The sequence below is a fragment of the Mytilus californianus genome, unplaced genomic scaffold (genome assembly GCF_021869535.1).
Source record: "Mytilus californianus isolate M0D057914Y unplaced genomic scaffold, xbMytCali1.0.p SCAF_3, whole genome shotgun sequence".
Classification (NCBI taxonomy): domain Eukaryota; kingdom Metazoa; phylum Mollusca; class Bivalvia; order Mytilida; family Mytilidae; genus Mytilus; species Mytilus californianus.
In genome coordinates this window covers 61568416-61584090 of record NW_026262679.1, presented here as the reverse complement: position 1 = coordinate 61584090, position 15675 = coordinate 61568416, and the positions used below count along the sequence as shown (strand labels likewise).

Sequence of the window (15675 nt, the reverse complement as noted above, 5' to 3'; positions counted from 1 at the left end):
GTGTAATTTGAGGGGAAAGTGTACTGTTTCCCGATGATTTTGATGTGTAAAGAAAATATAAAGCAGTTAATTTTCCCCAAAAATTGTACCGATTGAAAGCTTGGTTTTACTACTTTACTTTGCTCTAACTTGACTTGGTACCAGATTGTCCTACCACACAGAGTAGGTGACCTGTCTAAAAAATATAAACTTCGGAGTCAAAAGTCGGTAATATGAAAATAGTTTATTGACCAGCCATTATCCTGTGCTTATCACACTGGATTTCTGACTTGGCTGATAAAGGAGATAATTGTAATTTACATTCTATTGTGACCACTTTAAATGTGCACTTTACTATGAAATAGGTTAACAAAATTTATCATGTGCATGATCAGGGATCAGGAAGCTGAATGGTAAATTAAAAAGTTCCTTGTTCTTTTAAAATAATGTTAAGTTTGTATAGTGTATGATGAAATAAGTACATCTTCCTCTTTATTCAAATATGCACAAAATAGCAAGTGGGGGATTGAAATTACACTGTTAAAAGGTTTGTGTCATAAAGTTTTAGGTAAAGTAGTTATTTAGTCCGTTTAAAAAAGGTGAAAAATTAGTATTCCCTAAATCATTTTTCATCCTCTTTAAAAATTGCTTTGTGTAATAACCCAACTTTCAACAATATTGCATGATTGATTGATTGATTAGTGTTTAAAGCCACTTTCAACACCATGAATGTTGCATAAAAGCTCTTCTTAAAATCTTCATTTGATTCCATTCAGACAAAAAAAACATGGCCACAGGAGCCTTCCTAATTAGATTGAGCATTTGGATAGTCTTTATTATTGCCTGTAAATGATGATTCTTAACATATTATATTGTTTTGTTTTGTTTCTGAAACTGCAAGGCCAATGTTAACCTTGGCATTTGTAAGGTTCTCAATATAAATCTTGAACAAAGTGAAAAAAGACAAACAATTTTTAAGACTTGACAGAGGGCTTTCAAATGTTTTGTGTTTAGTGTTGCTGATGAAAGTAAGTCCAGAAAAGCTCTTCAGAAGCATTCAAATTTATAAAGTGTTATTTTCATTTTTTCCACTGATTCATAGAGAACAGTATGTAAATGCATAAAATGACTGGTTGGGTAAAACCTGGATCTTAGATTCTGTTTTTGGTTTCAACATATTTATCTAGCTTGAATAATTTTTTTTTTATTTTCAGAATCATTATCATCCTGCCATTAAGAAATATGCAGTACATTTAGGTAAAATGGCTCCTGTGTCTGGAGAAGGACAGTTACCGATACAATATAAAAAGTAATTATTACATCTTATTAGATTGAGGAGATACAGCATAGAGTTTGTTTCTGTCAACCAGTTATTTTTTATAGGCAATCATACAAAAAAGCCTTGCTGTTCTGAACAACATTTTTTGTATTAAAAAGAAGTAGGGCCAGTAAGACCCCTTTTTGGCCCCAAACAGAGTTCGCGAAAACTTATTTTGACCCGTCGGTCATGGGACCGACAAATCATGATTATTTGTCAGTCCTACAAAATTTTAGCCAGTCCTACAAAATCTGTCAATTTTATCCTGAAATAAAATTAATAACATATTTTATTGAAAAATAACTTTATTAATATTAGTTTTATTCTTCGCACCCACAGACAAGTTAACAATGAAGGACCAGTTCAGGTCTTCTGATTGTTTTTATTTAAAGTCATCTTCACTATCCATTTCATCATCTGAATCACTTTCTCTGCTGTTACAGTATTTGTTTGCTCCATTGTAGGGTTCAATCGCCGATTGTTTGCCAGAGATGGCTCTATGAACAAATTTAGAAGGCCACGTGTAGATCGACGCTTTGGTTTGTTTATAATAAATCCGTACCGATGTAAACACTTATTGGAAACAGTTGCGGTACATCTAATAACCGATATAAAAAAGTGCCGAAATATGCACTACAACGGCCGTTTTTACATCGGTCATCGGGACCGGCACTAGCCTTCAAAATACTGGTCCGAGCCTCATTTTGACCGACAGGACCGACAGGATCGACCATTTTTCCGAACTCTGCGGCCAAAATATAGCATTTCAAAAATTTGTTAAAATGTAAACTGTTAGCTCTTTATTGGAAAAAAGAATACTTTTGTTACATAAATATGGGCTGATTTTGACAATACAATGCTCATGCATCAGGTACTAACATCATTAATTCATGCAAAATTACTGAAATCTTCACAATTTTAGCATATGTGCTTATTTTTAGACGGTTTTTGTGTAAAATGGAAGTGGTAGCACTTGTGTGTTCAGTCTTAATATTTAAATATATGTTGTATTTGATGATGATTCATAACATATATAAAGGTTGAGACTGAACACGAATGTGGCCACTTCCATTTGAGACAAAAATCATCTGAAAAGTGATGTTTTGTGGGGTATTTGATAGATTTTTCATATTTAAGCTTGAATTTATGCGTCTTTAATCAAATCAGTTCAAATCTTTTACATTAACTAATTGAATAGACTGAAGAAGACACTTAAGTGTTTAAAAAATGTCAAAAATCTATCATCAGATGTATTTTAAATTTTAGGCCAAAATTAGCCCTTCCCGGACCTTCTCCTTTATTGTTTTTTGCCTTCTATTTTGAAAGCTATTATAGATAGAAACAAGAACATAGACCAGAATATCTGTGAACAGACAAGATAAAAAAATCCATTTAAACCATTTATTGACTCCGGTCTTAAATGATTATTTGTTACCAATTTAAGCATTTTTGTTCTCGTCATGTGGTGCCACAGTGGATATGGTAATGGTCTCTGTCTGTCTGTCAGTCAATCTGTCCATCCTTCCAAAACACACAAATACTCAGACCTTTAGACATACTTAGTAGGACTATATGTCAACATATTCTCTTTTTAGTATTGTTAAAATAACACTGTGTGAACTCAACTCCTCTAAATGATTTTACAGAACACTCTCATACTTGAGAGAATTGTTTGCCATCATGTGCAGTTGACCGTATTATATAAAAGAAAAGAGATGTGGTATGATTGCCAATGAGACACCTATCCACCAAAGTTCAAATGAAGTGGGTGTAAGCAATTATAGGCAACTGTATGGCCTTATGCCTTCATTTTTATCCATCCATTTTTATGGTTATGGGACTACGACTATTTTTATGCCCCTGCCGTAGCGGTGGGGGTATTAAGTTTTACCCTTGTCCGTCTGTACGTACGTACGTACGTAGTCCCAAAATTGGTTTCCGTACTCTAACTTGAGTTTGCCTCAACCAAATGTTATGAAACTTATACACAATGCTTATTACCACAAAACACAGATCAAGTTTTAATTTTGGTGGCGTCACTTTAACCGTTCTAGAGTTATGCCCCTTTATAAATGGAAAAATTGCAAAATTTTTATTTTCTTCTAAATATCAAGTAATTTTTAAAATTGGAATTATCTTCCTTTGTCCATGATTATAGTTGAATCAACTACAGTGAAACTTCTTTAATCCAGTCCCTCTTAATACCGGTTCTCACTTCATACCGACTAAATCAAGAAGTCCCGGCAGACGTGTACGTAAATAAACGGTCAGGTAACCTTATAAAACCGGCCACCCCTTTAAACCGGATACCGGCCGTTATTTGTGTATTTGTGTAATCAAAATCAATAAAATTTAACCTCATAAAACCGGCCTTGTTATTTAAAATCATCCATCCATACAGATTATTGTTATGTAAACAAACATGTTCATCCATTCAATTAGAACACCTGCATTGCGACTGATTAGTGTTTACCTGTCAATTTCAAATCAATACCCGAATTTATTATCGGTTGAGAGATTATGATCTTCACCCACGCTTATCAATGATGATAATTAATTTTCATAAACAGTTATAGCTTGGCTACTTTATTTGATCATTTTAATAAATAATAAATTATTAGGGAAATAATTATAAATTATAAAAATTAATCACTTTGATCTTTGAAATTCTTTAAAAATAAATCGTAAATAGATATCGTCGGTATAAACTATTGATGTTTAATTTATACTAATGATACACGCTTTAAGTAAAATAAAAAGGGTAGTTACTGCAATTATTCATCAATAATGTCTCGTCCAGTGAAACATCAACGTGTAGAGTTATCACTTAGTGATAAAGTTAAATTGATAAAAGATCATGAATCAGTACCTAAGCCATCACAGAGAGAGCTTGCTGAAAAGTATAAAGTAGGCAAGTCGACAGTCAGTGATATTCTACGCAAGAAAGATACCTATCTGCAACAGTTTGAGCTTAGAGCTAATTCTTCAAAGCAGAGATTTAACGCCAACTGCAAATTCTTTGATATCAACGACATTGTATGGAAATGGTTCAATACTGCCCGTGCCAAAGGCATACCAATATCCGGACCAATTATCCAGGAAAAGGCACTTCAGGTGCAGATGAACTCACCATTCCAGACTTCAAAGCGTCAAATGGATGGTTAGATAGATGGAAGTCCCGCTACTCCGTACACGCATTTAAAGTAAATGGAGAGAGTGCCAGCATAGATACAACAACAGTAGAGGAATATCGCAGCAGGTTACCAGACATCACAATGGGCTACACACAAGCAGACATCTTCAGCTGTGATGAGACCGGGTTATTTTATAGGGCCTTGCCAGATAAAACGCTAGGCGTAAAAGATCAATCTTGCAAAGGTGGCAAAAACCGAAAGAGAGGCTCACTGTCATGTTCGCCTGCAGTTCAACTGGTGAAAAGTTGAAACCACTTGTCATAGGAAAGTCGTTCAACCCACGCTGCTTCAAGAACGTCAACAAAGGAAACCTGCCAGTTACCTACTTCTCGAACAAGAAAGCCAGGATGACAACTAATGCCTTCATCGACTGGTAACGCACAGTCAACACAACTATGAGACTACAGTGCCGACACATACTCATGTTCCTGGACAACGCATCTTCCCACTCAAAAGAACTCAGTCTAAGCAATCTAAAACTCAAGTTCCTACCAGCAAACACTACGTCAGTACTTCAGCCACTAGACCAGGGCATCATTTGAGCGTTCAAAGCACGTTACTGCAAATTGATGATTTCCTCCTTACTCACCAAGATAGATCAGACACAATCAGCTGCTGAACTCTGCAGAGAAATAAATGTGCTAGACGCCATTTACTGGGTAACTAGAGTGTGAAACAACACAAAAGAATCAACAATTCAGAAGTGCTTTGGAGTGGCAGGCTTTCCATCTTCTGATCCAGACACAGATGATAACAATGACGACGACGATGATGTACCACTGAGTGAACTTGCTAAACAACTTAATTTGTCACCCAACATAGACCCATGCTTCGACGATTCGATACCAACAGAGGATGACTCAGACGACTGGGAAAGAGAACTCATCAGTAGCTACTGAAGTTACCAGCAAGAGCCAACACACGAGAGCGACGACGACGACATCTCAGCACAAAGTGAACAAGAACCATAACAGAAAATGACGCTTGAAGAAACATTAGCTGAAATCAGAAGTATTCACGCCAGTACATCAGCAACTTCAATCCTTTCAACAACACAGGCAATGATCACAGATTTAGAAGCGCTCATTGTGAAAAAGAAGTGCCAAAAGAATCAATGTGCCATTGACAGTTTCCTTGTGTGATGTTCTATGTGACTATAAACTGTAACATTTAGTGCTTAATTTTATTTGTAATATGAAATGCATATGTTTGTGTTCATCTTAGTGCTTTTTAAACTTCTGTATTTTATGTCTTTTTAGCTCACCGGGGCTCGAAGGGCCCCATGTGAGCTTATGCCATCACTTGGCGTTTGTCGTCTGTCGTCGTAAACTATTTCAAAAATCTTTTCCTCTGAAACTACTGGGCCAATTACCTTCAAACTTTAACTAAATGTTCCTTAGGGTATCTTGTTTATAAATTGTATCCCAAGTTTGTATCCATCAACAAACATGGCCGCCATGGCTAAAAATAGAACATAAGGGTCAAATGCAGTTTTTGGCTTATATCTCAAAAACTAAATCTTTTAGAACAAATGTGACATGGGGTAAAATTGTTTAATTGGTCAAGATCTATTGGCCCTGAAATTATCAGACAAATCGAACAACCCATTGTTGGGTTGCTGCCACCGAATTGGTAGTTTTAACAAAATTTTGCAGATTTTTGTTATTATTTTGAATATTATTATAGATATATATAAACTGTAAGCAGCAATAATGATCAGCAAAGTAAGATCTACAAAAAAGTTAATATGACCAAAATTGTCAATTGACCCCTTAAGGAGTTATTGCCCTTTAAAGACAATTTTACACAATTTGTTCATCAAGTTTGCTAACATTTAAAAATCTTCTCCTCTGAAATACAGGTGAGCGATTCAGGCTCTTGAGAGCCTCTTGTTTTTCATAGCTTATAATGTATAAATTGTGTAGTGCTGACATGTTTAAATACTTTGTCCATTGTATCATCGTATGATTCCCATGGTGTACCTTGAACGTTTAATGATAGCATTGTTATTGCATATTGATATGAAAACTTATATTTTAAGGCGTATTTTATTTATTATTTCTGCAAAATAAAAAAATTATAAAGATACAAATGATGTTTTAGTATTTATTTTATAATATATTTAGAATATAAAACTATAATTTACACAAGAAAACAAACATTCTGATTGAGGTAAAATACATCAACAAATATACAAATACACAAATATTAAAGGGAAGTAACTCTTGATGATTTCAAATTTCAACAAACCGGCCACCCCTGAAAGTGGCCGTATTCCGTGGTCCGACGGGCGGCCGGTTTTGAGAAGTTTCACTGTACAATCAATGCTTTATACAATGCAATGTTTAATTTTGACTTCCACTGATAAAACACAGATCAAGTTGAATTTGGGTAGTGTCACTTTAACCATTATTGAGTTATGCCCCTTTATAAATCGATAGATTGCAAAATTTTTAGTTTCAATTCTGTAACTTAAGTTTGCCCCAACCAAACATTATGAAACCTATACACAATCTTCATTACCAAAAAACTAAGATCAAGTACAAATTTTTTGTTTCGGTTTTCTAACTTTAGTTTGCCTCAACCAAATGTTATGAAACTTATACACAATGCTTATTACTACATAATACAGATTAAGTACGAAATTTGGTGGCGAAACTTTTACCATTCTTGAGTTATATCCCATTATAAACATAAAAATTGCTGAATTTTTCATTTCCCTTCTATAACTTTAGTTTGTCTCAACCAAATGTTATAAAACTTATACACAACTGTTCAAGGTGATGCGTGTTTACAAATAGAAAAATTGATGAATTTTTAGTTTCTGTTCTCTACTTAAGTTAGCCTCAACCAAATGTTATGAGACCTACACAAAATGCTTATTACCACAAAAGTCAGATCAAGTTCAAATTTGGGTAGCCTCACTTTTACCGTTCTTCAGTTATGTCCCTTTATAACTATATGATATGCAAGCGGGGGCATTATCTGTGTCCACATGTGGACACTATCCACATTTATTTTTATACGACCTCAAAAAAATTGTGGGGTCGTATATTGGTATGACATTGGTGTCTTTGTCGTCGTCGTCCGAAGACACATTGGTATTCGCACTCTAACTTTAGTTTAAGTGAATGGATCTCTATGAAATTTTACCATAAGGTTCAATACCACAAAAGGAAGATTTTGGGGGTTATGGTACCAACAATTAAGAAATTAGGGGCCAAAAAGGGGCCAAAAATAAGCATTTTTGTAACTTCCAGACATAACTTGTGTGTTAGTGTATGGATCTCTCTGACATTGTACCACAAGGTTCCATATCACAAAGGGAAAGCTGGAATTGAGTTTGGGGGTTATTGCCCAAAACGTTTAGGAATAAGGGGCCTTCAAGACAATAACTTGTGTTCAGGTGAATAGGATCTCTCTGAAATTGTACTGCAAGGTACCATACCACAAAGGGAAGACTGGGATTGATTTTGGGGGTAATTGCCTCAAAATTTTAGGAATTAGGGGCCAAAAAGGGGCAAAACACAAGCATTTTTCTAGTTTCAGGACAATAACTTTTGTGTAAGTGTATGGGTCTTTATGAAATTGTACTACAAGGTTCCATATCACAAAGGGAAAGCTGGGTTCAAGTTTGGGGGTAATTGCCCTAAATGTTCAGGAATTTGGGGCCAAAAAGGGGCCTAAAAACAAACATTTTTCTAGTTTCAAGACAATAAGTTGTGTTCAAGTGTATGGATCTCTCTGAAATTGTACTGCAAGGTACCATACCACAAAGGGAAGGCTGGGATTGAGTTTGGGGTGATGAATCCTAAAGGGGTTCCCAAAATATTTGGGGAGGAATTTTTTTTTTCCCTTTTTTTCCTTTTTTTTTTTCTTAAAATTTTCCATTTTAAATTGGTTATTTCTGATTTATGTATAAAAGCAAATAATAATGATATGGTTTGAATAGGTAAATTAAATATATTTAAGTTCTTAGACCACATTCATTCTGTGTCAGAAACCAATGCTGTGTCAAATATTTAATCACAATCCAAATTCAGTACTGTATCAAGCTTGAATGTTGTGTCCATACTTGCCCCAACTGTTCAGCGGTCGTATCAAGCTGCGCCCAGCCTAGCATTTTATTTAGTATTGTGACAACAACACCTTGTGAAAGCAGTTCCTCTGTGACCACTTGACAGAATGCGCTCATACTTGGTTTTATTGTTTGCTATCATGTGAAGTTGATCTCATAGTACTGCCATTTTTGATTTGACCATTTTACAAGAGTTATGGGACTTTGACCATTTGTTTGAGTATTGTAACAACACCTTATTAACCCAACTCTTTTGTTGCTAAGTCTCTGGTTTTATATGTTGTGTTTGGTGTACTGTTGTTTGTCTGTTTGTCTTTTCTTTTTATAGCCATGGTATTGTCAGTTTATTTCCGCCTTAAGACAGAGTTTATTTTCCATTTTATGTACATTTCCAAGGGGTGTAAATCCTTAAAAAATATTTTCTATCTGCCCTGATCTTTAAAGTAATTTTATAGTGATAATGTAAACATAAATTCCATCAAACTCCAATGAAAAATGTAGATGGGATGGCACTCAATTTGTGTGTCAGCCATCAGCATTTCAATATCCCCATCTTTGCTTCACAGCGGGAGACAAAGAGATCAAAAGATTTTGTAAATGTAATATATGTTATTCTAGGTTGCTGGTTTCAATGGAAGTATTGAGTATAGATGTACAGTAACATTAAACAGTAAAAAGTTTAGTTGCTTGTGTCCTATTTTTGAACTTGAATTCCATTCCAACCTCCTGCACCCCCAAGGATCTCCCACCTTGCCCAAATAACTTTGCTAGGTATCATATTTATTTTATCTTAATAAAATGCTTCTTTAATCAAAACATTTACAAGTCAAATATTACATGATCACTCACAGTAAAAAGGATTACATTGTTACAGTGTTACATGAATGAAGATTTAAATGCATTATTTATTTTCAGACCTCCACGTGATTTATATAATGATCATTCTACAGAAATAGATGTATTTAATCCACCTGTTGCAGAAAAATCAACTTATAAACACAAAAGTAAAAAGGTATATTTTTGAAAAACAAAAAATCAAAGGTGTGACCGGTAAATCACATCTGCCATTTAACCCTTGCTACTAACTGTTTAAATGACAGGGTATTTACTTAGGGCTTGCTATTACAGGGATACTGTGGATTCATTTTTATTCATGGTGTACCAATTTTCGTGATTTTCTTGGGTCACAGCATACCACAATTTTAAGAATTCAACTAAGAATAATACAGAGAAATGTATTGTGTTGGATGTTTATTTCCAGTTATGTTGTGCAATTCTAGTATAATGTTGACTTGCAATAAACATGATATAAACATTTAAACTTGTTTTTGAATAAAAATATTCATTAAAAGTCAATGACTGGATATATATTATCTTTAATTTGTGAAAAAATAAAAATATTTTCACTTTAAATTTAAGCACAATGTTGACTGTTGCAATTCATAATTTTGAATGCTGTAACTGTGTGAATGGAGCCAGAAGATGACCAAATTAAGTACGTAAATTCAGAAATTAATGCATGTATTTATAGAAACAATGTTCACACATAAATAGTTTATATTGTATTTTATTATATCTTTTTTTATTGTAGATGAAGATGTTCATGCAGGAAGATATTACTGATATGGTAGTGCAAGTACTTAGTTCAATACCAGACTGATCACTGTGGCAAATAATAAAATGACATCAATAGTTTTTATCCTTTTTATTTCAAAACCTTTTTTGTTCTATCAAAACTCTCTTGAGGTCTTCTTTTTTGGTGTATTAACCAATCTGTTAGCTAGTTGGTAGAATAAAATATCAAACATCAACATTATACAGAGCTATGATGTTACGCTTATTTCAACATTTTGTGGTAAATTTAGACTACAACACCACTTGAATGATGTATACCTTAAAAATCTAAATTGGTGACCCTATTATTATTATTATTTTACATTATTAAAATAGAAATTTATGTATCAACAACGTATTATTTTTTAAGAAAAATCTATGGATTTGAAATTGAAGATTTGATGACTTCAGCTACTAAGAAATAACATAGTGTTAAACTAAAGGAAAAATCCTGAAAAACAGCTGTCCAACTTTCTAAAATTATACATCAGTGATAGCCTTTTAAGAATTATGGTTGATGGCCTAATGCCATTACCGGTAAAGGATTAGGTTCACGGAGGGTTTATATATTGGCCTTAGATTTGATTTTTTTATTAATCAGGCCAAAATATAACAAATTTCACATAGTAATAGTTGTGATATTACTATTAATATTAAATACCTTTTTTTTTTAGCTCAACTGGCCCAAAGGGCCAAGTGAGATTTTCTCATCACTTGGCGTCCGTCATCCATAGTCTGTTATCAGTCGTAGTCCATTAACTTTTTCAAAAACCTTCTCCTCTGAAACTACAGGACCAATTTCTACCACTGATACTTATATTATTCCCTTGAAGGAGTAAAACGCATGTAATAAAAATTTAATAAAATAAACAATGAATAATTGTCAAAGTCATCTGGAAGAATTACTACCTTACCTTGTGTAAATAATACCTTTATGGTGCCCTGAAATAATATTGATAAGCATGTGACTGCCACTGTAACTAAAAACTGAAAATCTACCAAAAAATTACTAAAAACTGAGCAACAACAGTAGTTTTCCATCTATATTTGAAAACACTGGTCGCTGTACAGTCACAATGTGTTCAACCAATGGAAAAAGAGTAGAACTGATCATGCTAACAGTGGTAAAAACAGCATAAAAGATAAAATAAATAACAGTAAAAAAGAAAATAATATATACAACTGCAGAAAAGATAGAAATACACAACATAAAAGAATTCTAAGAAGACTGCATCAGTAATTGTCTATTCTCCAAACAGTGTAAATTGTTTCTTAAAGTTTTGTTTCTTTATTGTAATGGTTCCTAGATGAATGATACAGTAAGTGCTAACTGTAATGTAGGGAAAGCCCTAATCAGAAGGAATATAAAATATAGAAAAGAAGCTTGGGTTCAAGTTCTGCTAATGGAAATCAATAATTTGCAGATCTAACATTGTTAAGTTGAATTTAAGATGAACTATATAACCTTAGCTTACCTCTTGAGAAAATGTCTGTCGTAAACTTATTATCACTTATTAGACCTATATTCTGTAGTCCATACTCAGTTGACCAATTCGGACCTATTCAGAAAAAGTTAATGTTGACTAACGAACCATGAAGGTTAGGTGAAGTTCAGATTTACCCTGCTTACTATCATTTCATACACCAAAGAATAAAGCTGACCTTATGCTTATAGTTTCAAAGAAAGAAACTTACAGTAATCACAAAAACTTGATGTTGATCACTGTAATATGAAATGAGGTCAATGTCAGGTGAATGATTCTAAATAGCAAATATGCTCGTATTGTGGGTTTTCATGCTATTTAGAATGCATTGTGACATATCAATTTCCATTGAAAAAGCATGCATAGTTCGAATTCAGATGACGTACGAAAACATATGATCTGACGAATTAAATGTTCTGTTACACAGAAACCTGGAAAAATAATGTAATAAAATAAAAAAAAGTTTTAAACATTCACTGGACCATGAAAATGATCTCAAGTGTAAGGTCTGAGACAATTTGAGTTTTTTCTGTCGTCTTTCTTGCTTGTACATAAAAGACTACATCTTCCTTTGAATTCTAATCATTTGACAATGAAATTTCTATCACCAGTCAATTGTTATTTCCAAGATACATCATTTGCACCAAATTTAATTTTTTTAAGGTATTATTTGTGTCAGAATACTGAATGCAACGTGAAAGGACTGATTCGAAACTTGTTCTACAATTAATGCACAGAGAAAGAATAAAACTGTATTGAGGCCAGAGGAAAACATTAAACGAATTTGATAAAATGCAAAGTTAAAATATTGAAAGTATGATTGTAATTGTTGATTTTGAAGCTTATTTGAATCTTCTCTGCTGGGATTCATCTGAGACTACTATAGTTGTCTCAGGATTCATAAGATTTTTTTTTGCTGCTGGTACATTCAAGTGCTGCTGTCACTTGCTTTCATTTCGATTATTCGTATTTTTCCCTCCAAAAAAACAGCATTTAATTGTATAGTGAAAAATTAAAATAAAATTTTATTTAAGAAGTGGCGCAAATGATACAAGGTATTTTTAAAACAAGTGGGGCAAATGAGTTGTAGCGCAAATGGATGCATTTTTGATGCAAACGGATTCCTCCCCTTTTGGTCATATACTATTTATACTGTATTATTAACTAATATTCCTGTTTTAATGTCGATGTACAAATAAATTAACTCAGGTGTGAAAATTTATTGACTGAATAATCAAGCATATTTCAGGTGTGAAAAACTTTTTTTCTGCAAATAAACGTAATATTCTTTAGTAATGTTTGTCTCGCCTTGTACAAAAGCCACAGCATGGAAGACTTAGGGATGGTAATCCAGTTGCTGCAGCAGTGACAGCATTAACTATGTGTATAAAGCTTTATATTTAAGAAGCTAGAAGATCACCTTGTATAGAGATGCCCTATGTGACAAAGTTTCTATCAGTCATATGTTTATTGTCCTTGACCTCATTTTCAGAGTTCAATGTCTGCTTAAAAAACTATTTTATACGCAATAACTCTAATAATTCAAGCCCTTATCGTCTCAGATTCACTCCGCTTTTCGATAGTGAGTGTTATATAACAACAACTGATTATTCAGGTTACTGAGTTATTTGCCGTATGAAGTTTCCCTTTATTATGAGTAATATGATAACTTTATTTGGTATATGTGATCCTTGCAAGGTTTGTATGTCTGTCAGACAAAGTTTACCTGATCTTGACCTCATTTCATGGATCTCATAAAGACGAAGTTAAGTTTCATAGTCAAAAGTTCATGTCTCAGAAACTATAAGCAGTAGGTCAATTTGGTGTATGGAATGACTCCAAGTTGTACATGTCTGTCAGGCAGGGTTCATCTGACCTTGACATCGTTTTCACAATTCAATGTTCAATGTTATTTTTTTCTGGTTCAGTCCATTTCTCAGATACTATGTTTGATGCATGGAATTACCACATGGTATGTGTAAATAAAATTGAGAATGGAAATAGGGAATGTGTCAAAGAGACAACAACCCGACCAAATAGCATAAAACAGCCCAAAGCCACTAAAGGGTCTTCAACACATCGAGAAAATCCCGCACTCTGAGCCGCTCGGAGGCGGGCTTCAGCTGGCCCCAGCTGGCCCCTAAACAAAAATGTACTAGTTCAGTGAAAATGGACATCACACTAAACTCCGAAACATAAAAATGAACTAAAATTAAAAAACCATACAAGACTAACAAAGGCCAGAGGCTCATGACTTGGGACAGGTGCAAAAATGCGGCGAGGTTAAACATGTTTTGTGAGATCTCAACCCTCCCCTTACACCTCTAGCCAATGTAGAATAAACAAACACACAGCAATACGCACAGAAAAACTCGGCTTAAGAGAAGTCCGATTCCGATGTCAGAATAGGTAACAGAAGAAACTAAGCAATATGACAATGATATTAGGGACTACTAGCAGTTACTGACATGCCAGCTCCAGACCTCAATAAAACTGATTGAAAGATTATGTCTTCATTATTTGAAAATCAAGCACAATCCCTCCCGTTAGGGCTTTAGTATCATACCATCATAAAATATATGAGAAGAACATAACCAATATCATGCCAACAACTTGCACTCAGATTTAGGGGGGTTCAGTGTGTCTTTTTGAAATCTCAGTGTGTAATTTTCAAATCTCAGTGTGTAATTTTAAATTCTCAGTGTGTAATTTCATAATCTCAGTGAGTGTTTTTCAGTTATTTCACCTCAGTGTGTCTTTTTGAAATTTCTTTGTGTAATTTTCAAATCTCAGTCTGTAATTTTCAATTCTCAGTGTGTGTTTTTCATTTTTTGTAATCTCAATGCGTTTTTATGAAATCTCAGTGTGTAATTTTTAAGTCTCAGTGTTGGTTTTAGGTTTTTTAAACTCAGTGTGTTTTTTTTTTTAATTCTCAGTGTGTAAATTTTTCGAAAAATGGTTTAAACATAGTTTTGACGAGAACAGCTTGCCATAAATTATAAAATATAAAATACCTACAGGTGAAATGTTTATAAAAATCAATCTCTGTGTCTAAACCAAGTTCATATTTAGACCAATTTAAATTGTTAAACATCCTTGTGAAAGTGGTTTTTTTTTCTTATTTCTCTATTGTTGAAGATTACATTTTATATTAATAACTTTTTAAGGTGGAGGTATAAATGAGATCAATATTTCAAGAATTCTACAACAGTCCAAAGCCAGGAAATTTCACTGTTCAGCTAGAACATCAAGACCGCCTTTGATGCAAATCCAAAAAGCAGGCATACCAATGGGCACTGCATTATTTCCACCAGAATATAGCACAAAAGTAACAGAAGTGGCAACAGTTGAACATTTTATTAGTTTGTCAGATAATTGTTTTATGGATATGGAGTAATCATGTTCTCTAACCTGTCCTATTTGCCATATGAGCTGTTGTCATCATTTTGTGTCTGTTTTTGTGATCTGTTACAAACTTTTTAAAAAATTCTTCTATGAAACTGCTGGAGTAATTTCAACAACACTTGGAATGAATGATCATAAGGATATCTAGTTTACAGTTAGTGATTTATTGTTCTTGCCAATGAACCAACATTACTGACATTGCTAATAAAAAAAACCAGAAGGGTCAAATGCCAACAAAATGTCAAATATCGTGCAAAAGAAATTGTGACAGGAGCCAAGCACTTTAATATTAAACAAAATTATCAGACAACTCAGGTATAATTGTAATAAAATGTTGTTTTTTTTCAATTTGTGTTCTGCTTATTATTCATCAGAGAATGTTAAAACAGCAAAATAGATAAGCATCACACGATCATCAAAAAGAGCCAATAAAACTGAACTCCTCCATTAATTGATTTGTAGGAATAGTTGCCTTTACATGACTATTATTGCGAACCAAATGATACTTTTCCACAGATTCACTTGAAAGTTACCTGTCGATTTAAACTTTTGTAAGTTCTTTTGTCCCATCTAATAAATACAATAGCTATTGTTCTCTGTGTA

General features: G+C 33.6%; 1 protein-coding gene across 1 annotated transcript in view; it reads left to right on the top strand.

The window, feature by feature from the left end:
* LOC127734945 (nucleolar complex protein 3 homolog) overlaps window positions 1–15420 on the top strand; it is a 74237-nt gene extending 58817 nt beyond the window's left edge. Inside the window, exons 19-21 of the mRNA XM_052244994.1 lie at window positions 1194–1288; window positions 9485–9581; window positions 10161–15420. Coding sequence (XP_052100954.1) covers window positions 1194–1288; window positions 9485–9581; window positions 10161–10229 — 261 coding nt within the window. The 3' untranslated portion in view covers window positions 10230–15420. The remainder of the gene's footprint in view (window positions 1–1193; window positions 1289–9484; window positions 9582–10160) is intronic.
* The last annotated feature ends 255 nt before the right edge of the window (window positions 15421–15675 follow it).